The sequence below is a fragment of the Gouania willdenowi genome, chromosome 21 (assembly GCF_900634775.1).
Source record: "Gouania willdenowi chromosome 21, fGouWil2.1, whole genome shotgun sequence".
NCBI lineage: Eukaryota > Metazoa > Chordata > Actinopteri > Blenniiformes > Gobiesocidae > Gouania > Gouania willdenowi.
In genome coordinates, this window is record NC_041064.1 from 1,681,458 (window position 1) to 1,709,423 (window position 27,966).

At 37.1% G+C, this 27,966-nt stretch overlaps 1 protein-coding gene across 6 annotated transcripts in view; it reads right to left on the minus strand.

Annotated features, from left to right (window-relative positions):
- Window positions 1–10,310: 10,310 nt before the first annotated feature.
- The window catches only part of pcbp3 (poly(rC) binding protein 3), a 54,856-nt gene continuing 37,200 nt past the window's right edge, over window positions 10,311–27,966 (minus strand). For 3 of the 6 annotated variants that reach the window (XM_028435807.1, XM_028435805.1, XM_028435806.1), the window contains 9 exons: window positions 26,978–27,094; window positions 26,050–26,181; window positions 24,952–25,080; window positions 23,227–23,301; window positions 20,448–20,489; window positions 18,936–19,014; window positions 16,171–16,223; window positions 14,079–14,248; window positions 11,906–12,855 (listed from right to left, as the gene is read on the minus strand). In XM_028435807.1, coding sequence (XP_028291608.1) covers window positions 12,801–12,855; window positions 14,079–14,248; window positions 16,171–16,223; window positions 18,936–19,014; window positions 20,448–20,489; window positions 23,227–23,301; window positions 24,952–25,080; window positions 26,050–26,181; window positions 26,978–27,094 — 852 coding nt within the window. In that variant the 3' untranslated portion in view covers window positions 11,906–12,800. Of the gene's footprint in view, window positions 10,714–11,905; window positions 12,856–14,078; window positions 14,249–16,170; window positions 16,224–18,935; window positions 19,015–20,447; window positions 20,490–23,226; window positions 23,302–24,951; window positions 25,081–26,049; window positions 26,182–26,977; window positions 27,095–27,966 lie in introns of those variants that run through there. The other 3 variants (XM_028435811.1, XM_028435810.1, XM_028435809.1) reach the window with 3 other exon arrangements.

Genomic DNA, 27,966 nt, shown 5'->3' on the forward strand with positions numbered 1-27,966 from the left:
AGTGTGTGCGTTGTCACTGTGTGTGAGTGTGTGCGTTGTCACTGTGTGTGAGTGTGTGTGAGTGTGTGCGTTGTCACTGTGTGTGAGTGTGTGCGTTGTCACTGTGTGTGAGTGTGTGCGTTGTCACCGTGTGTGAGTGTGTGCGTTGTCACTGTGTGTGAGTGTGTGCGTTGTCACTGTGTGTGAGTGTGTGCGTTGTCACTGTGTGTGAGTGTGTGTGAGTGTGTGCGTTGTCACTGTGTGTGAGTGTGTGCGTTGTCACTGTGTGTGAGTGTGTGTGTTGTCACTGTGTGTGAGTGTGTGTGTGCGCTGTACAGATCAAAGGTCTCCGTGGGTCGATAACATAAATAGGACTCAAAACAACTCACAACCGTCATACTGCATGTTTATTATATACAAGAGAAGATGTTTCATACGAACGGTAACAGAAAAGTAACACTGAACTCCGTCCACGAAGACATCTCTGACTGAACTCTGAACTTACGTTACCATGGCTCCCATAACGGGACAGTCCTCAGAAGGTCATCATTACAGTGTGTGTGCACATGTTAATAGTGGCAACTGTTTATATATTCTGTATTTGATAAATTCACAATTGTCAGTCATAATAAATAAATAAATGAGTACATTTTAATAAAAAACTGTACAGTACGTTGTTCAGCTGAAGTTGTTTTTAAAATGTGCACAAATGCACATGATTAGTTTTCTAAATGATGATATTGTTCTCTACACATTGTATTAACTCATTCAGTGCCAGCCATTTTCAGATTTTCTACCCCCCTCAGTGCCAGACGTTTTTGAGCATTTTGACTGAATTTAAAGACCCTCAGAATATTTTCTACTATGACTGAAATATATATATATATATATATATCTGAAATCTGACACCAGATTCTGAAAGATTGAAGCCTCTACTTTCATCAAAAAAAAATTTGTTTCTGGCTCATTTCATTCTTTTTTAATCAGCTGTTGAATAGAGCAAGTTTTACACAAATCTTCAGTTTCAGAGCAAAAAGGTGAGAAAAAAGCCTTTTTCTAAAAAAAGTCAGTGACTTTAAAGCTATTTTTTTGCTTTAGTGACAACTCTAACATCTGAACATTGTTTCATTATATAAAACAAAAAAAAAACAGACCAGGCTTTTGATGGCAAAATTATTATTTATCTATCTATGTCAGAGTTGAATGTATTTCTTACTGTATTTTGGCGTTCCTCCAACTTTCTCTCCCATCAGTCTGTAAACACGTAACTTCCTCTTCCTCCCCGACATACAGAGTGTCACTGCGTTCCCCGTTTTTTTTTATTGTTTTATCTCACCATCGCCACATTATCCATGAGTTCCACACATGCTCTGGTCGAGTGTGCGCTGCTGGGAACGTCAACTCTAGGTAGCGCCATTTTCTGTCTCATAAACTCCTTTCCTCCTCTCCCTCTGAGCTCTGCTGAGCATGGATGATCTCTCATCCAAAGGTGCTGCTACTCCTACATGTCACCTATTATTTTGCTATCTGGCTCACGGGCTGGGGGTATTTTGTACCCCCAGCCGTTCTGGTTCGATTATATGCATCAAAGCATCATCTCAAGGCAAGGGCGAAATATCGAGATATATATTGTGTTATAGCTTGAAAATATCGAGATAATAAAAAAATGCCGTATTGCCCAGCCCTACTGTGGTATTGGAAATGGTATCAAGGTTTTTTCCCTTAGTATTGGTATTGAGTTTGAAATTCTAGTATCGTGACAGCCCTGCTTATTTTTACCATTTTTCTGAACCTACACCAAACTCACCATATTTTAACATATTTTCATCACTTTTTCTTACCGAATTTTTGCTCCTTTTAATGTATTTTTGCTACATTTCTCTCATTTCTGACACTTCTACATCACATTTCAATGCAATTTCTGCACATGTTTCCACTTTCCAGACATGTTCATCACTTATAAACCATTTCTACCACTTTTACACCTAATGTCACATATGTTGACCCTTTATTGTCACTTTTAACCTCTTTTCACCAGATTTCATGATTATTTTTTGCCAATTTAACCATATTCACTATTTGTCATACACATTATTTGCCAGTTTAAACTAATTGTTCCAATATTGACACTTTGAACCCTTTTTTTATCACTTTTTCTGTCTGTTTTTATCCACTATAATTTGCAACTTTTACCAATTTCTGCACTTTTTAAAAATCCAATTTCACCACATTTTCCACAATTTTTGGTCACTTTGAACCATTTTATTAGTGATTAAAACCAGGATTTCCATCTTTAAGATGACTATAATAATAATAAACGTTCCTGGATAACAGTGGATATTATTCAGATGAATAAATAAATGTGGTTATCACAGATTCATAGAACAATGGACCATCATTTTACTGACTTTATGGATGGACCCCAAAAATATCTCCTTTATTCCTCCTTATAGATGGTCCTGTCTCCACATGACTGTTCTTCAATGTTCATGTCTGTGTTCAACCACCTTCAGCTACATTAATATAAATAATAGTTATCGACCAAATTATGTATAAAATATTGCCATATCTGCTAAAATATCAATATCGTGTATTCCCTATGTCTGAGTCGTATTTCTAATAAATAATAAACATCACCAGTCAGTCGTGCTGACATTTTATTATTCTATGTAGCGTTAACCTTTGACCTCATATACAGACATGAGATTAAAGATAAATAAATAAAAACTAAATTAAAAACATACTGAGGAGAAATATTGATGTTTAATACTGTCAACAACAACAACAACAAAAATCACAAAATATGTTGCATCAAACTTTTTCCCACCCTAACCTACACCTACAGTAACTAATTACCTACTAATGAATCTATAATGTAACTTCATTTAGCAGCTGGAGCATCACCATACACTGAGGACTACACTACCCTCTACTGGACTAACATGATTACACACACACACACACACACACACACACACACACACACACACACACACACACACACACACACACACACACACACACGCAGATGTTCCAGGTGTGTGTGTGTGTGTATAATGTTAATAAAGCAGGATAAATGAATCTCTAATTACTCACCATGAGAGACTGTAATCTTCTCCAATCACGTCCTCAGATAAACAGTTTCATTAAAGCTTTTCCTCCAAAGTGAAGCAGAACAATAGAAACTACTCCACACCAGCTTTATTCACACGTGCTCACGGTCCCACCTGTTGGAGGTGTGGTGACCACATGAGGAGCTGCAGCTGCTCCACGCGCTCATCTGAGTCTGAGCTGCACGCGCGTCTGGCGCCACTGGGTAGACTCCTCCTCCTCCTTTTCTTCTTCCTCCTCCTCCTCTTCCTCTTCCTCTTCCTCCTCCTCTTCCTCCTCCTCCTCCTCTTCCTCTTCCTCTTCCTCTTCCTCTTCCTCTTCCTTCTCCTCTTCCTCCTGCAGATATCCAGCAATATTTTCCTGCACACCTCTAATTTTAATTGCAGAGATTATAAAGTTTGTATGACGGCGTATTAGGACCACAATAAATAAAAAATGAGATTAAAGTAATATTTCAAGAATATTTGTATTTTTTTTAGGTTGAAGTCATAAAATTTGAAAAATAGTAATAATTTTATGAGATTAAGGTTGTAATATTTCAATAGTCGTCATTTTTTTTAGAATAAAGTTGTAATTTTATGAAATGAAAGTAATAATTTTAGGAATTTAAAGCAGAACAAAGTAACATTTTCACCTTAATAAATCCTCCTTATAGACAATTATTTATATATATATACTGTATATAGACGGGTGATTGGGCGGTCTTTGATCTTCTGTTCAGTTAATTAAATAAACTATATATATACATACACACATTATAATCTGATATGTATTATCAGTATTTTCCTTTGTTTTCTGCATCATTCGTTCAAACAGAAGATCAATAGTTTGTCGTTGGTTCATCCTTTGAATTATTAACTGACTGCATTGTTTCAAACCATGAAAATGTTTTTATTTACAGAGTAAACATAAATGTTTGGACTGTGGGAGAAAGTCAGACATTTATTTTTTGTAATTCAACATTAATCAATGATACGTCATCACTAACCAATGAAAAACCAGTTTTCGATGAAATAAAGTGACATCATAAGCTTCATGTTTGTATTGTTGGATCAAACTTTGAAATGTGAAACATTGTGTGACTGAGTGAGTGCGAAGGTGAGAATATAACTAAAGATTGGCTTTTATTTGGTCACAAACTGTACTTTTATCACCTTTTCAGCCTAAAAATAGAAACTCACAGCAGGCGTCAGAATAACCATACTAACCAAAGGGGAGGAGCTAATGTGACTTATTTATTCGACTAGATCTCTGTGAGTTTAGAATTAAGGCCAGAGTCACAGAGGACGCTACACCCTGGATTAGACATGGGCAAACTGAGGCCCGGGGGCCACATGTGGCCCACTATCTAATTATGTTTGGATCCCAAAGGAAACACACAAAAATGCACTAAATTACTCCAAAAGCACAGAGGATGACACAAAATGACAAAATTATACAAAACGACAACAAAGGCACACAAAATGATACAAATATACACAGTGACTCAAAAAACACACAAAAAATTTGGTAAAACCACAAAAAAATGCACAAAATTATCCCAAAACACACTAGACTACAAAAATACAGAAAATTATACAAATTAACAGCAAAAATGCACAAAAAAACCAAATGTATAAACAGACACAAAATGAGATACAAATACACAAAATGACTCAAAAAACGCATGAAGGAACAAGAAAAAAATACACAAGACCAACACAGACTGACTTGATAATGTATCATGTTTTTCTGCAGTCAGTGTCTTCTCCTCGTCCTTCTCTCTCTGCTCTGTTTCAGGTGAAGCTGATGATGTCACTTCCTGATCTGTGGTTCACGACTCAACTAGTCTGAGACACTCTGATGTTCTATCTCTCTATCCTGTTCTGTTGGTCCTTCTGTCTACTAACCACAACCAGTCTACGCAGATGGCTGCCACCTCTGAACCTGGTTCTTACGGAGATTTCTTCCTGTTAACGGGAGATGTTTCTTCTCACTGTCACTAAATGTTTGTTCATGTGGATCTTGTTGGGTTTTTTCTTTCTTATTATCAATTTTATATTTTGATAAGCGCATTGAGATGACTTGTAAATTGCGCTATACAAATAAAGTTGAATTGCATTGTTTCCGGTGTTAATGCTGAAATTGGTTATTATTCTAATGCTGACATGAATATTGATACGATCTGTGATCAGAGTTGTCCCACAATGACTCTCTCCATGTTGGTCCGTGTGATAGAAGCTCAATCTACACGTTTGTATTGATCTGTTCACGTTTGTATTGATCTGTTCACGTTTGTATTGATCTGTTTGCTCTAAGTCTGGGTTGACATTGAGTGAAATGAGTTTCCTTGGTTGTGTTTTGAAGTTTGTCACTTTCATGTGAAAAAATGCAACTTTGGATCAATATTGTGACAGTTACAGGTCAACATGTGCTAAGATTTAAAGCCCAGCTACACAACGTGTACTTTACTGATCAAACCATCATCCCAGGGATGGAACATAGAAAACAAACAACATTTTTCTCTCCAAAAGTTTCACCAGAAAGAGAATTTAGGGTTAAAGTCACAGCACCACCTTTAGTTTGTGTGTCTGAGGGACAGCACGTGTGAGTGAGTTGTGTATCGTAGTTTGTTGCATGAACAGAGAAACTGGTGGTGGGGGTGGACCAACACTTTCAACCTTTGTGACAGATTGTAAACAATGTTTGGTTAGTTCCTGTATTTAGCACGTTAGCATGTGTACCAAGTCCTGACAGAATAATCTACAGTAATGTTTGCTGGTCGTTTTCCTGTTGCTCACACATCACAGTTCAATCACAGCAGGTGAAAGAAGCTAATGAACAGCGTCTCTGACCATGAACACATTTCATATTTCCTTCACAGTCGTTTCTTTTCTACCTTTTCACACTTTCTGTGAGATGCTTTGAAAGCCTGAGTCGCCTCCAGGATGAATGTTTGATGTTCAGAGCTGAGGTGTGAGGGAGGGCCAGAGAATCATGATGGAAGTTAGGTGGTCATAATATGGTAATAGTGTGGTAATAACATGGTAATAATGTTGTAATATGGTTATTAAGTGGTAATAATATGGTAATATAGTTATAAAGTTATAATAATGTGGTTATCAACTCATTGAGTACCATTCACGTGAATTGTGTTTTTCGACTGGGGTTGCTAGGAGACAGTGTGACGAAGCTTTCCTGTGAATATCTAACTTGTACCATGATGTAGTGACCAACTGGTGACCTGTAGGTGGCAGCAGATCACCTTTGGATGAGAGATCACTCGTAATGAGCAGAGCTCAGAGGGAGAGGAAAGGAGTTTACGAGAGTTGATGCTGAAGTTCTCACCATCTCACAGCAGTTCACACTCAACCAGAGCATGTGTGGAACTAAGTGGAATATGGAGAGTGTGGCGATGATTTACGTTTACCATTTAGATTGAACATTTAGATTTACATTGAACATGTAGATTTAATTTAACGTTTCTATTTAGTATGAACATAATATTAAAGTCTCAGCAGTGAAGCTTTGACCTCATCGAATGAAGCGTGAAGAAGAGTCTGAATGTGTTTAAATCACAGTGGAATTCTTCTGTGATTGGCTCCAGCTTTACTTAGACATGGTCAATGTGAAACGTGATCGGGGCGGGGCGGGGGGGGGGGGGGGGGCAATAGAAGGTGACCTCCTGTCGCCCCACAACACCAACACCATTAATGTTAACAAAGCCGTCCCCCTGGGGGCCCGGCCTCTGAGGGCCGCAGACGCTGAATGTCAGAGCTCAACATAGTTACATTCAATTAACACCAGCCAACGCCCCCCCAGGGGTGGGGGGGGGGGGGCTATAAGTGTCTTAGTTAGATTAAAGCGGACACGACCTCAATGATCGTGATAATCACACAAACACTTCTACACTCATTAATATCTGAATACATGAACCCTAAAAAACACATTAAAAACCTTAGAATTAAAAAATGAAACGTGTAACAGTTCGACAGCCTCAGACTTTAATATTTCAGCATTAATCCTAAATATTTTAAGACATTTTCAGCACTTATAAACCCTTTACAACACTTTTCCATTTATTTTTGCAAATTTAACCATATTCACGAGTTTAAACTAATTGTTTCTACTTTTTAAATGACAGTACATTAAGTTTTTATATGTACTTTATTTAGTTCACTTGCTTAATTATTGATATTGTGATATATCAGGATGTACATCATATCGAATATGTCGTATTGTGACATGCAAATCGTGAATCGTATCTTATCATCATTCATGGTGATGTAAAGCCCTAATGAATATTATTCATCAATTGTGACGTATTGCTGCTGTTAGCGCGCTAATAATAGCTTCTTCACTCATTTGTTGTTATAGGGGTTTGGGACGATACATTGATGGACAATAATGGGATATATCGCACACTAACGTTGTTCAATAACGATAAGTTACGATACATTACACAATATACCAATATAACGGTAACAATACTGTTCAATAACGATATAATGCGATATATCACACAATATAACGATAATATTCAATAACAATATAGTACAACATATTGTACAATATAACGGTAACGATACTGTTCAATAACGATACAATGCAATATATCGCACAATATAATGTTCAATAACTATATAGTACGATATATCGCACAATATAACGGTAACGATACTGTTCAATAACGATATAATGCTATATATCACACAACATAACGGTAACAATAACGGTAAAGATAACGTTCAATAACGATATAATGCAATATATCGCACAATATAACGGTAACGATACTGTTCAATAACGATACAATGCAATATATCGCACAATATAATGTTCAATAACTATATAGTACGATATATCGCACAATATAACGGTAACGATACTGTTCAATAACGATATAATGCGATATATCACACAATATAACGATAACGTTCAATAACGATATAGTACGATGTATCACACAATATAACGGTAACGATACTGTTCAATAACGATATAATGCTATATATCACACAATATAACGGTAACAATAACGGTAACAATAACGTTCAATAACGATATAATGCGATACATCACACAATATAATGTTCAATAACTATATAGTACGATATATCGCACAATATAACGGTAACAATAACGTTCAATAACGATATAATGCGATACATCACACAATATAATGTTCAATAACTATATAGTACGATATATCGCACAATATATGGTCCTATCCTCAGTTGGTAACGTCTCTCCGTCTTCTTGTGGTTTTTCTCTTGGTCTTCCTCCTCCTCTTTGTGATTGGTCGTTTCATGGCTAATATTAGCTCTGTTTATCCTTTATATTATCAGTATTATATACAGTAATAAATATTAGGACAATAACAACTGATCATCAGTGTTGTGTTGTTTTATTAAATGAAGTTTTCTAACTGCTGTTTGCACATAAAAACATACAAAGTAAGAAACGTCCTCTTGGGTTATAATAAACTATTGTTCTCTATGTAAATATGGAAAAGACTAGAATAATTAAATAAAAGAATAACTCCAGAGTCGACGGCAAAAGAACAGAAACTTTATTATTTCCTCTTTACAAAACATCTCATAAACACAGACCTTCATGTTGCAGAAGATCCAACATAACGTGACATTATTTTCTCATCCATTGCATTCACTTCCTGGGTGTGAAGTGGTGAACCTTCACTTTTCTGCAGCTCTCGCACTGACACACACACACACACACACACAGGAAACAGGATGTGAGGAATGTGGGAGGAGCTAAAGTGGGACGCAGTGGATACGAATGGAGACGTACAGGAATGATTTAGGATTAGAACACACAACCTTAGTGTGCAATCAACATTTAAACTTCTATTTAGGTTTATTTTATTTATTTCAAATGAATAACAAATGGATGAAAATGATTAAACAAATTTCAACAGAAATCGCTACAAAATAAAATTTCCATTTCAATATAATACACATTTGATTACCCCCCCCCCCATTCTACACTATTAACAACTGCAAAATCTAATGAAATAAACTAAATAGATAATACAAATACGAAAAACAGAACAAAAAACAAACACAATGAACATTTGCGAGATTTATATTTTTCTTCATTTCTGTACTTTTCAAAGTATAACAACATTATATTCACACTCAGATTAATCGTTTCATCAATATCGTTCCCAAAAACCATGTGTCGTTCCATTTAGCGTTGACGTTACAAATAAAGTTAATAAATGAACTATTGTAAAATCATCAGCACTAAATAGTTTTTTATGGTATATTTGTGTCTGTGTTCATGTCATTTTACGTCTTTATTGTGAATCAGAAACAAAGATGAAGCTCAGTGATGAGTTGATGAGGATGAGAAACACTAAACATGTGTGAACTAGAGCAGTGGTTCTCAACCTTAGGGTCACAAGACACTGGGCGGGGGTCGCCAGATTCCTTAAAGAAACTAAGAATATTTTTTTGACAATTTCAGCCCATTTTTACCATTTTTCTACAACTACACCAAACTCACCATATTTTAACCTATTTTATCACTTTTTCTTACCATATTTTTGCTCCTTTTAATGTATTTTTGCTACATTTCTCCCATTTCTGACACTTCATCACATTTTAATGACTTTTCTGCACATTTTTTCTCTTTCCAGACATGTCCACCACTTATTAACCCTTTCCACCACTTTTACACCTAATGTCACATATTTTGACTCATTATTGACACTTTTAACATCTTTTAATCATATTTCATGATTCCGTTTTGCCAATTTAACCACATTCATGATTTGCCAGTAATTGTTCCAATATTGACACTTTAAACCTTTTTTTTTTTTACTTCTTTTTCTGCTTGTTTGTTAGTATTGTGGGTTTGCGGAGTATTTTTTTTGTTTTATTGTCTTGTGTACTTTTGTTGTAATTTTCTGTATTTTTTTTGCCAATTTAACCATATTTGTCATTCCCATTATTTATCAGTTTGAAATAGAGTTGTGTATTGTCTGGAATCTGGCGATACTGGCGATGTACAAATCCTGATACATAGGTCACGATACGATATGATATATATCTTGATATATATAAGTACAAGGTGATTATTGTGATTTTTTTTTTTAATATATGATTTAAGAAACAACTGTAAATGTGTACATCTTCATGAGAACATTATGAAATATATTTTATTGGCATATTTTACACTAAAAACATTGGTTTTAACATGACATGTGCCAACAACTTAAAATAAAACATTTTTCTACTTCCACATTTTCAGCATTTATAAATCCTTTCCACCTATATATTGACCCATTTTTTCCCATATTTCATGCTTATTTTTTGCCAATTTAAACAAAATGAAAAGGTAGAGAACCACTGGACCAGAGTGTCAGAAAAGTAAATCAGACACACACACACACACACACACACACACACACACACACACACACACACACACACACACACACACACACACACACACACACACACACACACACACACACACACACACACACACACACACACACAGAAACATCGAGGCTTTTCAACGCAGACACATCAAACCAACGAGGTGCAATGCCATTTGCTCTGAGTGAAGCTGGGGGGCTATTAGAGCGAGCCCATTCCACTGACCTCAGACGTCAGCCTATAACAGTGGGTGGGTGGGTGGGGGTGGGGGGTAGTGAAAAGAGGGTGGTAGACAGATGTTAACACAGCTGTGAATGAAGACGCTTTCACTCACATGTGACTCACAACGCACTCAAACATTGTTCTGCTGCACATTTATTACACACTGATGGTGTCACATCGTCTCTGACAAGCATCACATGACTCTTTATTCTCACAGCATTGATTAATACTCACTTTAACACATGACTTCAGCAGATAATACCACATATTAATAATAATAATAATAGGACATCATCTATGTCTTATGAGATAATAGTAAAATGAAAACCTTTTCAGCTAAATAAACATCTGATCAATGGTTTGAATTCCTCTGAACATAGTGAATGCTTTATACCAGTGGTTCTCAACCTTTACAGGCCATGACCCCCAAAATAAAGGTCCCAGAGAGCAGGGACCCCCACTGTAGCTGAAGGTGGTTGAACACAGACATGAACATTGAAGAACAGTCATGTGGAGACAGGACCATCTATAAGGGGGAATAAAGGAGAGATTTTTGGGGTCCATCCATAAAGTCAGTAAAATGATGGTTTATTGTTCTATGAATCTGTGATAACCACATTTATTTATTCATCTGAATAATATCCACTGTTATCCAGGAACGTTTATTATTATTATAGTCATCTTAAAGATGGAAATCCTGGTTTTAATCACTAATAAAATGGTTCAAAGTGACCAAAAATGGTGGAAAATGTGGTGAAATGGGATTTTAAAAACCACAGAAATTGATTAAAAGTTGTAAATTATAGTGGATAAAAACAGAAAAAGTGGTAAAAAGCGTTAAAGTGGCAATATTGAAACAATTAGTTTAAACTGGCAAATAATGGCATGATAAATGGTTAATGTGGTTAAATTGGCAAAAATAAGCATGAAATATGGTGAAAAGAGGTTAAAAGTGACAATAATGGGTCAACATATGTGACATTAGGTGTAAAAGTGGTAGAAATGGTTTATAAGTGATGAACATGTGAAAAAAATGTGCAGAAAAGTCATTGAAATGTCACGTAGAAGTGTCAGAAATGGGAGAAATGTAGCAAAAATACATTAAAATGAGCAAAAATATGGCAAGAAAAAGTGATGAAAAATAGGTTAAAATATGATGAGTTTGGTATTGAAGAAAAAAGGATAAAAATAAGAAGAAATTGGCTCAAATTGTTCAAAAATATATTCCTAGTTTCTTGAAGGCATCTGGACCCTCCCAGTGTCTCGCGACCCCAAATGGGGTTCTAACCCTAAGGTTGAGAACCCCTGCTTTAGAGCATTTATTTGTCAACTGCTGTGGTGTTGAGCAAACATTCCCTCCGTGTTTATGTGGCAATAAAGTTATATTAAAAATAATGAGCCACGAGCAAAAACTGAGGAAAAGTGACAATATTAACACCAATAAATTAAAATAAGCAACAAATTGTAGCTGAGATAATAAATACCGTCACAACAGGACATAGAAAATATGCAATAGTGACACTATTAGAACAGTCTTTATGAACAAAAAAGGCAATAAATGAAAGAAAAAACGATAGAAGTGTAAAACTGAACTTAAGTTTTCAGTGATTGTATTGTACACATACAGAATACATACTATTAGCAGTGATAGCAATTATGCTAACCCATGTGCTACTAATCGAAGGTGTTAATATGCCTGTTAGCTACATAGAATGCTCTTCCTACCTTTAAAACTAAGTAATTTGCCACATCTTATTGTTAACCCAACTGAGAACATGCAAACTCACATCTGTACAAACTCCTGTGTGACCATTTAAGTTTTAGCATTGTTAGCAGGCAACAAGTGACTTTCTAGCAAAAAGTGTGGGTTAGCAATTAGCATACATTAGCGAATTACGTTAGTTTATTTTTACATCCTTGTTAGCTTAGCTACGTTAAAGTCTTCGTGCTAAAGCTTCATAACAAACGATAAAACAAAGTAGAAAGTAATTTTAATGTTACACGTCCAATTCAGTGGGAGAAAAGCTAAACAGATGGAAGCTAGCTGTAAAGCTGTTAGCATGGTGTTAGCTTGTAAAAAGCAAAGGCGTTTTGAGCGTGACTTCAGGATGTTGTCATGGCGGCCGGGTCATTCCACATGGCGGTCACGTCCCTGAACCTGAACATTAAGAGTCGTGTTAGTTCCTCTAAGTGGAGAAGGAAAACGTGGGATGTGCTGCGCTAACGGTGATAACATTTGACTTTGAGGTGATGCTAGCCTGTGGACGTCTGTGGTTTTGTCTGCTGATAACATGCATGAGTGGATGAAAGCACAACGTGTACTAATCTACTTCCTCTGCTCAAAGCATGTTTGTTACAGTGGCCAACCTGGCAACACGCCAATCAAACACTTGCTGAGACTTTAAATTATTGAAAAGTTTGGTGAAAATAACTTTTTACAAGTTTGGCCTAAAATCTTTCAAATGTACTTATTAGTAGATCTATGTCTAACAAAACACATTATTATGGAACATATTTATTTCATTAACTAATGGGACTACTACTACATCCCATTGTTTTCTATTGGAGTGAAGCCTTCAGCCTGATTTATAGATCATTTAGTAGATTTTTACATCATTTAGTAGATTTTTACATCATTTAGTAGATTTTTACATCATTTAGTAGATTTTTCAGTGACAATTACAACTTGTGCTGCTTTTGGTTTCTCTTAAAAAACCGGAAAAGTTAAAGTTGTCGATGTAATCCTCTTTTGTTTACAGAAAGAGGATAAAAACAGTTGTGACCCATAAAAAAAATCTGTGACAGGGGGCGACAGTTCCAAATCAGTGGAGCAATTTAACAGTCTGTGATTTACTCGCTAACTTCAGCTACCAGAGCGTGTCAGCGCACTGTTTAAGGGAGAGTAAAGGTCCCTTTGGAAAGCTCTGCTTCATTGTGTACTACCAAACCACTGAGTCCCATTTTTAAATGAATATGGTGTATAATATTTTTGTAGACATAGATCTACAAGTACATTTGAATGATTTTACTCTGAACTTACTAAAACCTTAGATGATCCTTTTAAACTCATGTCACCATTTTTCATGTGAATGCTAAATGAAACTACAGGGTTCCCCTCAGCGTTGTTGAGCGTAGGTTGTAATTTTGCTCCCCCACAGCGTAGGGCCAGGGGGCTTTTTTGCTTCATCAGTGACCAGTGACGACTGAGGAAGTGGCGTAGTGAGAAAATCATTGCTGATTGGATGTCATGACACAGTGTCATGATCGTATATTTGCAGAATTTGATGCTAATAGAACCTATGATGTGAAAAATGGTGACATAAGGACTTTAGGAGTTACTGTTTGAAGCTAAACTACGACCCTGTGGGAGGGAGGAGTTACCTGGCGTTGATGAGGTACTGGGCTAGGCTGATGTTGGCCGGGGTCCCTGTGATGGTGATCTGGCGCTCGGAGGAGCCCTCCATGGCGTTGGCGATTTTGATCTGCGCCCCAGACATCTGTCGAATCTCATTTATTTTGGTTCCCTGTCGTCCGATAATGCAACCTATTAGCTACGGGAGGAAAGCAGAACAAAGTGAACCTGGAGGAAGAAACTTTGAGAACATAAGAGGAAGGTTGATGGTTTTTAGACGTCACACTCAGCAGATTAGCGTTTAATTTATGATCACAGAGTCAGCAGAGAGGCTCATTAGGGTTAGTCTGAGGGGCTCAATCCACTTGTAAATCTGTTAGATGACGATTATGTAATAGACTTTAGAAAAACTTGTCTTTCTTTCTATGTAAAGGAACTCCTCAGTGACTGAGTCGATGCGTTAGATACAGAAAACATGAAACTGTGAGGGTTTGAAGACTGAATGAAGTAGACTTTAGTAGGTGTAATGTACTTATTAGTAGATATATGTATAACAAAACACATTATTATGCATCACATTCATTTAATTAACCTTTAAAAATAGGACTACTTTACAGTTTTAGAGCCTGTGTTCCTCCATCTTGAACGATTAATCGTAAGGCAGTTAAAAATCGATTCATAGGTATCACGTTTCACATCAATACTCAAAATTGTATTGCAGTATTTTTTTTTAAACAGCAGAGGGCGCTATATATTTATCCTTCTCGTCCAAAAGTGTAGGCGGCGTCCGGAATCTGCTTCTGATTATGATTATTATGATTCCTTACCCCTTTAGCACCGAAAGAATATTTGTAAAAGTTACGTTTTTCTATTAGCTATGTCTGCTAGCATAGCATGTCTCATTCATTGCTAGATTAGCTACATGCCAACCGACCACTGGGTTACCAGCGCCCTCTGCTGGTCCAAACATATATCTGACGTAAATACAGTGCAGAGTGTTTTTTTTTTTTTAAAGTCCACTTTTAAAAAGAAAAAGAACTATTATGTAGTTTTGCATTGTTTACTATAGAACCAGAATTTATATTAATAGGCTTCTTCTTCATTGGTATTATTCCTTTATTTATTTCATTCAAGATTTAATTTTAGTTAAATGACATTGTTTTTAATAGTTTATCAAGGGATTCTTTTGACATATAAAATAAAAGGACACTAATACAGTATTTTATAGGTTTTTTTTCCCCAAAAAAATAAAGTCATATTTTTCAGTCATCATTTGTCTACAGTCCAATTTTGTAAAATAAATCATGAGAGAATCGTATCGTGAACCCAGTATCGTGAATCGTATTGTATCGGGAGTTGAGTGAATCATTACATCCCTAGAGTGAAACATTCAGCCTGATTGTTTGATCATTTAGAATATTTTCCAGTCAAAATAACAACTTGTGCTGCTTTTGGTTGCTCTAAATAATAAGGAAAAGTTAAAGATGTTGACGTAAACCTCGTTTGTTTACAGAAAAATAATAAAAACAATAGCGCCCCGAAAAATATCTCTTCCTTCAACAGTGCGCTGACACGCTCTGATGACCGAAGTTAGCGAGTAAATCATGGACAGTGGAAGAGACACAAACCCTTAGGACAAAAGTCATTTTGGGTGGGAGTTAAACATTCAGTGATTTACTGACTAACGTCAGCCACCAGAGCATGTTAGCGCACTGTTTAAGGGAGAGTAAAGGTCCCTTAGGAGAGTTCTTCTTCTCTGCTTCATTGTCTACTACCAAACCTCAGAGTTGGAACTGTCGCCCCCTGTGGTGGCAGAATTTTTTCGTGTCACAAACTGTTTTTATCCTCTTTCTGGAAACAAAAGTTTTACATCGACATCTTTAACTTTTCCTGATTATTTAGAAGTTGTCATTTGGGATGAAAAAACTACTAAATGATCTAAAAAGTTACTAAATGATCCACAGAGGGCCGTGTGACATCATCAATCACATGATTTCAAGATGGAGGAACACAGGCTGTAAAACTGTAAAAACTGTCATAACACGCGTTAATTACCATCAAAGAAGTCCCAAAAAAATGTAAATATCAACCACATTCACTCATTAACACCGTGTTACTCACGTCGTTAGGAATGGTGAGTTCATGGGTGCTCGCTGGAGGACTCGCTTCCAAACCTGAGTCGAGGAACAACGGTTGTTTGAACTCAGATTAATATGTTTCAGACACACACTGTACGATTGCCTGCATGCTCAACACACAAAAAAACAAACTTTAAGGTGTTTCTTTCTGACACTCTGAGCCACAGAGTTTTCTTACCTTTTTATTACACGCGTCACATGATGTAATACTTCTAAAGACTTTAGCAAAGGGCTGACGTAGCGCGCTAAAGTGGCGGTTACCAAAGAAAGTAAACTGATTTTAAATGAAGTGTGGATAAAGATGTTTGCAAACCTGTGTGATTGGATGACATTTTCCTCTTATGATGACAAAGGAAGAATGCTAATGTGTTAGCTTGATCACGTTTGTTTCAAAACCAAATAAACACTTTGGTTATTTTGTTTTCTTGATTTTAAACAAAAATGGAAATACAGAAAAAACAAAAGCCAAACAAGCCACGTTTGTCTTAAAAGTAAAATATTGATGGTGAAATCTTAAAGTTTTGTTTTGCAGTGTTACGGTCCAAGTAGTATTCAAGTAAACCGGTGACTGACTTTCCTCTGTGAATATCTATGTAATATAATTACACAGCTTTGGTGAGGGCAGTAAAACAATATTTCCCATTTTTTAATACCAGTATTAAATCAGTAAAACAAAATAACCAAACTTTTTATTTGTTTTTTAAATTTGGTTTTGAAACGGAATATTTAAAAAATCAGAATCAGAATTCCTTTATTAATCCCAGGGGGAATGTTAAACTAATGTTTACAATGTTTTTCATTTGCTGAGTCAGCAATATAAAAAATAAATAAAAAATCTGCGTTCTCTGCATGTCCGTCGGTTCCACCTACGCTTCCTTCTCAAACTGCAGCCATCTGTGAGTAAAGCTGTGCCACCGCCTGCCTGTCGCATTGCATGTCATATAGATGTTTAGTAAACTTTCTAAAACAAATGTTTTTTTATTAAAATAAAAAACATAATTTAGTCCAGAACATTCCAGAGAAGTATAAACTGAATAGTGTAAAAATATTTAGAATATCTGTGGATATCATGAAATACACAGAGCAACCGATGAAGCTTCTAGCCCCGCCCACATCCTCTACCACAGAGTGGTCGACTGTCACTACAATCATTTATCACTGACTTTGTTCATTTGTCACTCATGTATTTATTATTGGTTCTGAACCCAGTCTGAGTGTCAGTGTGGATTGGAGACACTGTCTGCTCCACTAGGACCATTGTCCCTGTTAGCTGCTACATGTTAGCATTGATGTGTTAGCTGCTACATGTTAGCATTGAGGTGCTAGCTGCTACATGTTAGCATTGAGGTGCTAGCTGCTACATGTTAGCATTGAGGTGTTAGCTGCTACATGTTAGCATTGAGGTGCTAGCTGCTACATGTTAGCATTGAGGTGTTTGCTGCTACATGTTAGCATTGAGGTGCTAGCTGCTACATGTTAGCATTGAGGTGTTAGCTGCTACATGTTAGCATTGAGGTGCTAGCTGCTACATGTTAGCATTGAGGTGCTAGCTGCTACATGTTAGCATTGAGGTGTTAGCTGCTACATGTTAGCATTGAGGTGCTAGCTGCTACATATTAGCATTGAGGTGTTAGCTGCTACATGTTAGCATTGAGGTGCTAGCTGCTACATGTTAGCATTGAGGTGCTAGCTGCTACATGTTAGCATTGAGGTGCTAGCTGCTACATGTTAGCATTGAGGTGTTAGCTGCTACATGTTAGCATTGACGTGTTAGCTGCTACATGTTAGCATTGAGGTGCTAGCTGCTACATGTTAGCATTGAGGTGCTAGCTGCTACATGTTTAGCACTGAGGTGTTAGCTGCTACATGTTTAGCACTGGGGTGCTCGATGCTACATGTTAGCATTGAGGTGCTAGCTGCTACATGTTAGCATTGAGGTGCTAGCTGCTACATGTTAGCATTGAGGTGTTAGCTGCTACATGTTAGCATTGAGGTGTTAGCTGCTACATGTTAGCATTGAGGTGCTAGCTGCTACGTGTTAGCATTGAGGTGCTAGCTGCTACATGTTTAGCACTGAGGTGTTAGCTGCTACATGTTTAGCACTGGGGTGCTCGATGCTACATGGTAGCATTGAGGTGCTAGCTGAGGCTAGCAGAGCTCCACTGATCCACAAACACTTTAACAGTTTTCACACAAGTTTTCCATCCAGTGTTTTTATTTAAACTACAGCAACGACTTCTCCTCTGGTTCTCCTGTTTCTTGTGTTGTGGTCTGTGTATCAGTGTTATAGATATACCGGGAACTCGTGCAATAAGAAAAGTTCTGTTTGGAATGCTCAGCCCTACTTTGAGTAAATCAGGCCCAAAGTTGAACTCACTGAAATTCTTTAGATAAGGTTTTTGGTCCTGTTTCCAATGGATACAGCATAAATAAATAAATGAATGAATGAATAATCATCTATCTCCACCCTCTACCCTTTGCTTCTTGGCATCAAACAGAATGGAGAGAAGAATAAATCCATGTTAAAGACGTAGACAGAGAGAGAGAGAGAGAGAGAGAGAGAGAGAGAGAGAGAGAGAGAGAGAGAGAGAGAGAGAGAGAGAGAGAGAGAGAGAGAGAGAGAGCACTGGGACAAAGGCATGCTGTGCTTGGAGAGAGAGAGAAAGAAAGAGAGGTATAGGGTGGGAGGTATAGGAAGGGGAGGATCAATGTAAAGGAGAGACTCTACGGGGGCTTCTGGGTACGTACCAGGGAAAGCAGGGGTGGTCTGTCCAAGAGGGGTAAAGGGGGTTTGCTGCATAACCAGTTGGTGGAGCTTGGTCAACTGCTGAAGGGTTAGGAGGGAAAGTAGAGCTAAGAGGTTACTGACACCATGAAGTCAAACTAAAGCAGTGAGGAGTCATGACAAAGGACAGTGGAGGAGAGGAAGGAGGAGAGAGGGAGACATCACCATTGTCCTTGATGGGAATATATGAGCACCCCTTCAGATTAAGAGTCCCCACCCCACTGTGAACCGTTTCAATCAGGAACAAAGATGGTACGAGGGTTTAAAGGGATCCTCCACTGTTTTTACAAATATGGCCTTAAATGTTCTCCATTTATTTATTAGTCAATCTATGTCTATCAAAATGTCACTATGTAAGGACAGCGTTACATCAAACTAGTAGTTTGTGTGAAAAAAAACAGGCTCAATAAGCCCCGCCCCCTGCTGCTCCTGCAGCCTTTGGCAGATTGCCAGAATGCACCGCGACCGAGAAAAAAGAACCAATCAGAGCCAGGATTGTGTTTGATGGACTGTCTGACAGCTGTTGCTCACAGGCCCCGCCCCTTTCTCTGAGTCTTTTTTACAGTGTATGGTCTGGAGGAGTAGAAGATGGAATTGGTGAATTTTCTGCTTGAAAGGTAATTACTGCTGCTTGATTTACATTATGTTTGATTTGTAATTGTTACACTAGAACTCTGTAGTCTATGTGTTGTTCATGTGTGTGCAACAGCCTCCGTGTGGGCTGCTGTAAGTGACGCTGTGTTGTTGCTGCTGCTGAGGTGTGTGCACACAGAGAGAGAAGCACTGCAGTAATATACTTTTAACAGAGCATGTTATTTTACTGTGATGTTGCTGTCTGGCTAACGTTAGTTTGTTAGCTCCTCTGAGGGAGGGACTTTGGAAAGTTTGGAGGCAGGGCAAGAGAGGAGGGGGAAGGGAGGAATCTGAAAGTCGCGGACTGCTAAATGATCTAAAAACCTACTAAATGATCTAAAAACCTACTAAATGATCTAAAAATCAGGCTGAATGTTTCACTCCAATAGAAAACAAAGGGATGTTTACAGGCAGTGGGGCCGTGTGACATCATCAGTCATGTGATTTCATGATGGAGGAACACAGGCTCTAAAACTGTAAAGTTAATAAAATGAATATGGTGCAAAATAATGTGTTTTATTAGACATAGATCTACTAATAACTACATTTAAAAGATTTTAGGCCACATTTGTAAAAATGGTGGAGGATCCCTTTAAAGTCTTCTTGTCCTTTGTACTGTAATACTGAGAGTATTATAGTGAGTGATTGCCCCGTCAACCTCTTCCTCCTCTGGCATCAATCACTGAGGCTCTTTAGATGCTCACGACAAGGACAGATGTGCTGGTTAGTGATGTGGACTGAACGCTGCACTGTACTGTCTGTGCCTTTGTCAGTAACACCAACACCTGTGCTCCAGTCCTTCAGCTTTTAACGAGTAAGCATTAAACGCACGGGGAACTTACATCTGGGTGTGGTACGGCGTACTGTCCCTGAATCGTGTAGGCCTGAAGAAAAGAAGATGATTGTAATCTGATTACTTTCTCTCATTGACAACATAGAGCGATAGTACAGGACAGTGAAGTTATTATCTGATCTGTCAGTATTAGAATAATGACCAACCACAGCATTAACACAGTTTGTCTTTCTTTGGAAACACTTTGTGTAAAATGTCATTTTCTGTTTTTGTTGTTGTTTCGGTTTTTTTTTTTTTTTTTTTTGTAGTAATCTTGTGTGTTTGTTGTCACTTTGTGTGTTTCTCTGAAGTTTTTTGTGTTTTTCTGATATTTTCAGCATGTTTGACGTAATTTAATTTCTTTGGTGTTTTTTAAAATATTTTGCAATTTTGTATCATTGTGTGTGTTTTCTGCCATTTTGTGTGCTGTCCTGTAATTTTATGTGTTTTTTCTCCATCGTTTTGGGTGTTTTGGTTGTCGTTTTTTTTTTTTTTTTTTTCCACAATCTTTTGTGCGTTTGTTGTCATTTAGTGTGTTCTTCTTACATTTTTTGTGTTCTTTTATTTTGAGCTAGTTTTTTCCTACCATGTTTGGGTGCTTTTACTATATTTTGCATGTTTTGTATGTTGTTTCAGCCTCTTTGTGTGTTCTGTCATTTTGTGTTCTTTATTCTGTCATTTTGTGTTTTTTTCTGTGATGGTATGTTTTTTTTTGTTTTTTCTCTATTTTTCTGTGTTTCTTCTGTCATTTCTAGTTTTTCTGTCATTTTCTTTCTTTTTTTTTGTAGTGTAAGAAAATTTACTTTTTTGTAAGTCAAGGTTTATTTGTCAAATTTTTGTATTTAATGTCTCATTTTGTATTTAAGGTCCCAAAATCAGTGAACACGTGCTGTACCACACGGACGTTTAACTGCGGGAAAAGTGATTGGACTTAGATTTCTCAGACTTTAGTGAAAAACAAAGTGATTTGGTCATTGTTAGTGTTTGTGCTGTGAGGACAGACTGTTGTGAGTGTATTCAGCACAGAGTGACAAACCACCTGCAGCTACTTCACCATTCATCATCCTTCATATTTAATTCATGAATTCAGCTGCTGAGGTCTCAAGTGGAGAATTACTCACGTTCCAGTCCAGACTGGAAACGCTGAAGTGAATTTAAGCCTCGTGCATCATCCTCAGAGCAAACACACAATAGCCTTCATGCGACACTGTTAGCCTAATCAATACTTCACAATCCAAGCCTTCAGTGCTGCATTAACTAATATTAAACAATAGTGATGACACGATTTTGAAAATTTGTGAAAATAGTTGTTCATAAAGCATTTATTTGAGCGCACACGCCCAGTATTCAGATGTGGCTCATTTCATGCACATTCTGAATATTAGTGAAAAACTATTAAACAATAGATAATTATAAGACACAAAGCCAAGCTACAATGACCTCATGTCACATAAAGAAAATAGTTTCATATCCCAATAAAGAGCAACATTTATACTACAAATTAAAACAGGTCAGATTTTTTCTTACATTCCCACATGCAGTTATGGACCAATGAAAATAGTAGTGTATATATATATATATACAGTACATATATATATGTTCATAGAGCGTGTCATCCAGGAGCCAGTGATGTATGTTTTTCTATATTCTGAGAGAGTAGGCGGAGCTGTATTACTATAACATATTTACCTTTCTATGTGATGGAGTTCCCTCACTAAATTATCCATATCTCATAAAGTATTTACCAGATCAAACTAAACATTTACAGTGTGAATATTTGATAATCACAGAACAATTGGTACAAAATTCAAAATGTTTTGTGTTTTAATTAATTTTCTGTGTTTTTTTGTCGTTTTGTGTGACTTTCTCCTAATTTTCACTTGGTGTGTTTCTCTGTAATGTTTTGTGTTTTTCTGTAATTTAAAGCTTTGTTCTCATTTAGTTTGTTTTTTCTGACCTTTTCGGGTGTTTTTTCTATATTTTGCATGTTTTTTATCATTTTGTAGTTTTTTTTTCTGCCATTTAGTGTGATTTTGGCCATTTTGTGTGTTTTTTCATAATCTTGTGTTTGTCACTTAGTGTGTTTCTATGTATTTGTTGTGTTATTTTGAGCTTTGTTGTCATTTAGTTTGTTTTTGTCTTAAATTTTTATATGGTTTTTCTATATTTTGCATTTTTTTCAATATCATAATCCCCCTCAAAATTGTCCATATCTAAAAAAGTATTCATCCAATCAAACTAAAAATGTGTGATTATTGAATAATCATGGAACAAATGTCATTTTATATCTTTTTTCTATCATTTTGTGTGTTTTTTTTCATAATTGTGTGTGTGTTTGTTGTCACTTAGTGTGTTTCTGTGTATTCTTTGTGTTTTTCTGTTATTTAAAGCTTTGTTGTCATTTAGTTTGTTTTTTCTATATTTTGCACGTTTTATTTTTATCATTGTGTGTTTGGTTTTTTCATCATTTAATGTGATTAGTTATTTTGTTTGTTTTTTTATAATCTTGTGTGTATTGTCAGTGTGTTTCTGTGTAATTTTTGTGTTATTTTGAGCTTTGTTGTCATTTTGTTTGTTTTTGTCAGCAATTTTTGCATGTTTTTATATCATAATCCCTCACTTTATTGTCCATATCTGAAAAGGTATTCATCCAATCAAACTAAAACTTTACATTGTGACTATTGAATAATCACGGAACAATTGGTAAAAAATTCAGCAGTGTGTGGGTCATTTGTTGAAATAACTCATGTACGGTATAAGTACAGTGCTAAAGCTAGCTAAACTCGTACCTGACCACCAGAGAAAATGACAGGGGTGGACGTTGGCTTTGGGCGATAAGGGATGGTGGCACCTTTGGGTGGAGACTGGAAGACAAACAGGAAGTAAAAAACGACAACCATGTTAGCATCTGGCAGCTAGCTTAGCGACGTTGAAAACAACCGAGCTGTGTTGGAGTCTCACAGCTTTAGGTTCAGTGTTCAGTGAAACATTGTCACGTTTCTTATAAATGCACAGGCCTGTTTCCCCCTGAGCCAGTATGTGTTTAGAATAGAAAGTATAGCACACACACACACACACACACACACACACACACACACACACACACACACACACACACACACACACACACACACACACACACACACACACACACACACACACAGTCTCATTGATTCAGAGCTTCATAAAGCTAAACACAAGCTGTGCTGGAGCCAATTATCCACACTGTGCTGGAAATACCAACTATCACCTAATAGTTACTGTATGATACACACATTGCTTATGTACTTTTATATCTAATTAAAAAGTAAAGAAAAACACAGTGAAACAACTATCATTAACTTAAAACATGTCCTGTTCATACCTGTAGTGTAGGGACATATAGTCAGGTAGAGGTAAATGTATCTAAAGATCTCATGAAGCTGAATCAGGTTTTGAGCAGTGACTCGTTTACTGTATAATGACGTACCTAATAAACATGACAAGTAGGGGTGTCCCATTCTGATATTGATATTGGTTTGATATCAGCCAGAAAGCTAATATCAGATTTGATCAGACTGCATCTAAAATCACCAATATAAGCTCTGTGATAAAATGTTCCACTCCAGCACATCTATCTATAGGTGTCTGTGGTTCACACACTAACACTGTAACTACTGTAACTGACTATTGTTCTGTGTTTGATTCACATCACATGATCAAGACTTTTCTAACATATCGGTATCGGCCGATATGCAAGGCTGCGATCTTAGTATCATATTGGAAATAAAAAAGTCGTATCGGGACATCTCTACTGACAAGTATGAAAGCACACGTCAGACTAGGGCTGGGCGATCAAAACTCATTATCAATATTTTTTCTCAAAAATGCAATAAAAAACTTGATATTTTCAACTCAAAGTTTTACCAGAAAGACACATTTATGTTAAATTTACTGATTAAAAATGCCACAAAGGCACATTTATTAACAAACAGCTGCACAATATTTATGTATTTTTCTACGATAGGAGACAGCACGTGTGAGTGAGTTCTGTAGTGTGGCTTGTTTAGGGCAGTGGTTCTCAAACTTCTTTGTCTCTAGTTCCACTTTCTCTTCTTTATGAATCCATGTCCCCCCTTAATGACTGACTACAACATTTAGCTCAGAATTCTATGAAACAACATCTATAGATCATAATGATGAATGAAGGACTTCTTCAGAATCCTATGGCTTCTTTCTATCCCTTGTCAAACAAATCACATGTATTATGATTTGTACATTTGCTTTCATTTTCATCCAATTTCCTTTTTTGTTTGTTCGAAATAAATAAATAGTTGTAAGTTGGTTGCACTTAACGCACACACTTCAACATAATGGACCAAATGAATTAAACGCACTTATCTAATACGAGCTAATTGCGTATCAGGATCAGGTTGGTTGTCATGGCGCCTGAATGCATATCTTTATCTAAAGTTGTATCTGGAGCATTTGTTGGAGCTGTTGTGACTATTGAAGTATAAAGTTAATAAATGTACCTCCAGCATGACGACACAGATCTGTTTCACACACTGGATGATGGCTTCTGGGGTTCCAGAGATTGTCACGGCGCGTTCTGTGGAGTTAGGCAACATGTCTCCAGCTACCTGGACCTGGGCCCCTGTGGACTGAGGAAGATAAAAGGCATCAAAGGAAGATGAAAGGCATCAAAGACCTGCAGCAGGTCCACACAACACTAACACAAACACTCTGTGGATAATGGCAGCGCTTAGCTTTTCCTTTCTGTGATGATATTGTCAGTGATGACATGAGCACAAAGGTTGTGTTTGCTGGTTGGTGCACACTGTTCATGTATGAGTACTCCTCACAATAAAAACCACATTTAATTAAAGCAGCAGCCGAAACACGCACGCACACACACACACACACACACACACACACACACACACACACACACACACACCACATTCCTTTTTTAAATAGGTCAACAGTTCAGAGATCTCCAGCCTGTCCTCGCTGTCCCATTTTGCATCAACACATCAACGCTTTGTCAGATTATAGGATTAAAGACGATAGAAAAAACATAGTCACTGGACTCCCAGAGGCACCAAAGAAAACACATTAAATGATTCAAAAACACACACACAAAACTAATATGTGCATAAATAGACACAACATGACAGAAAATATGAAAAACAACAGGAATACAAAGAATAAAAATACATACAAAACGAGAAGAACATGTGCAAATGGACAAAAACACACATGACACAAAATAGTGAAAAATGACAAATCATACAAAAATACACAGCATACCAAAAACACACAAACCAACAAAAAATACACAAAATAACACAAAAAATACACAAAATAACACAAAAAATGACATTAATCGACCCCAAAAACACATAAAATTACAAGAATCACACAAAATGATAATTAAAAATACACAAATGGACACCAATAACAACCCACAAAGTCCTTTTTTCTTTACTGTATTAAAGTTGAGGTTATGGTTCAACAAGACAATATAAACTGTAACAATAGGTGTGTGTGTGTGTGTGTGTGTGTGTGTGTGTGTGTGTGTGTGTGTGTGTGTGTGTGTGTGTGTGTGTGTGTGTGTGTGTGTGTGGTACCTCTCTCATCTCTTTGATCTTGGACCCCCCCTTCCCTATCAGAGACCCACACTGACTGGCTGGGACCACCAGTCTTAAGGTGACGGGAGGTTTGCTGGTTGCTGGACTGTTGCTCATGGAGTTGATGATGTCCTAGAAACACAAAGATGTTCACAGGTTGTTTTTTTACTTTGGTCAATGACGAGAGTGTGTAGACGTGATCTTATGTACAGTAAGTTCTGTTGGTGGATGGAGGTCAATGTCTGCATGATTTGTCCAGTATTACATTAGGTAGGGCCTCCACGATCACACAGAATAGACACAAAAAAGAAAAATTCTCATTCGGAAATGGAAAAAAAATATTTTATTATTTAAAATCAGGCCCTATTATAACACCTTTCTGCATGTTAGGAGACAATATCACACATTTACGTGCTTTTTTTGCCCAGAAAACAAGTGATTGGATGTTTAAATTCACGTGTTTCCATTTCCAGTTTGTAATGAACTATTTAGAGAAATGGAAACGCAGCCCCTGTAGGTACCCCCATTTGAGAAACACTGGTTAAATAAATGTTAAATAAATAATAGCAGTTGATTCTCACCTTATTTAGAATGTTTTGTAGAATTTCAGGGATTTTAATAACAGTAAAGTCATTTAAACAGAGAATTATAAGGAAAGAGAAATGTTTAAAGCAGTATACACACACGCACACACACGCACACACACACACACACACGCACACACGCGCACACACGCACACACACACACACACGCACACACACACACACACACACGCACACACACACACACACGCACACACACACACACGCACACACACGCACACACACGCGCACACACGCACACACACACACACACACACACACACACACACACACACACACACACACACACACACACACACACACACACTCTGATGCTCCGTCTCACCTCTTCAAACTTGTATGCGATCATGGCGAAGGCCTTAAAGATGGTGTCTGTGGGTCCAGTGATGGTGACGATCCTCTCTGGACAGTTTCCCTCTGATATATTGATCCGTGCTCCGCTCTGGATCAGCAACACAAACACATCTTAGTCTGATCTCATTATTATCATTGATATTTATCAGATCAATATACACAGATCAGTGGTTTCATTTGTCCACAAAAATCACAATTGTTACTACTTTTGGAGCCAAAACATCGAGGCCGGCTCCACGCAGGGGCAAGGGGGGGCAGCGCCCCCTCAAATAAATGTCTTTCCCCCTTAAATCAAAATTTTAGAAGTAGCGGAAAAATCAGCCGAAAAGGTGATCGAAGATGATCTAGTATCACTTTCCTCTCATCTCTGTCCCTTTGCTGTGAGTGCACACACCCCCTCCCCCCAGCCCTCAGTAAGCATCCAATCACTGTTAGTATACAAATGAACCACGACGTAGCGGGACCGTGTGGTGTCAGGTTTTTGCGCGGCCACAGAGTGATCAGAAGAAGCAGCTGTTTTCTCAGTCACAACTGCTTTGTTTCATTTAATCACAGCGTTTTTACAAAGTCAGCTTAATTATTTTCCACTCCAGCGAAAAAAGAAAGTTTATGCTGTGTAATGCATCTGTTTTTCAGAGCTTTTAAAAAGTGTAGTGCTCCTGTGGAGTGGTGGAGTTTAGTTGCTAACAAAAACTAAATAAATACAATTTAAAAAGAAAGAAAAAATAAAATGTTCTATTCTATATCTGTTGTGTTTTATATTATTATATTTCTTTTATTTTTATTTATAAGACTACCTTTCAGCTTTAAATAATAATCATAGTAGGTCAAGTCTTACTTTAGGTTAAAATGTATTTGAGAATTAGGCCATCCATCCAGGTTTAATGGTTTAAGTCTGGATTTTTAGCTCTTCTTCTCTTCTTCATGTTGTCTATGAAACAGTAGAGTTAAAACTGTCGC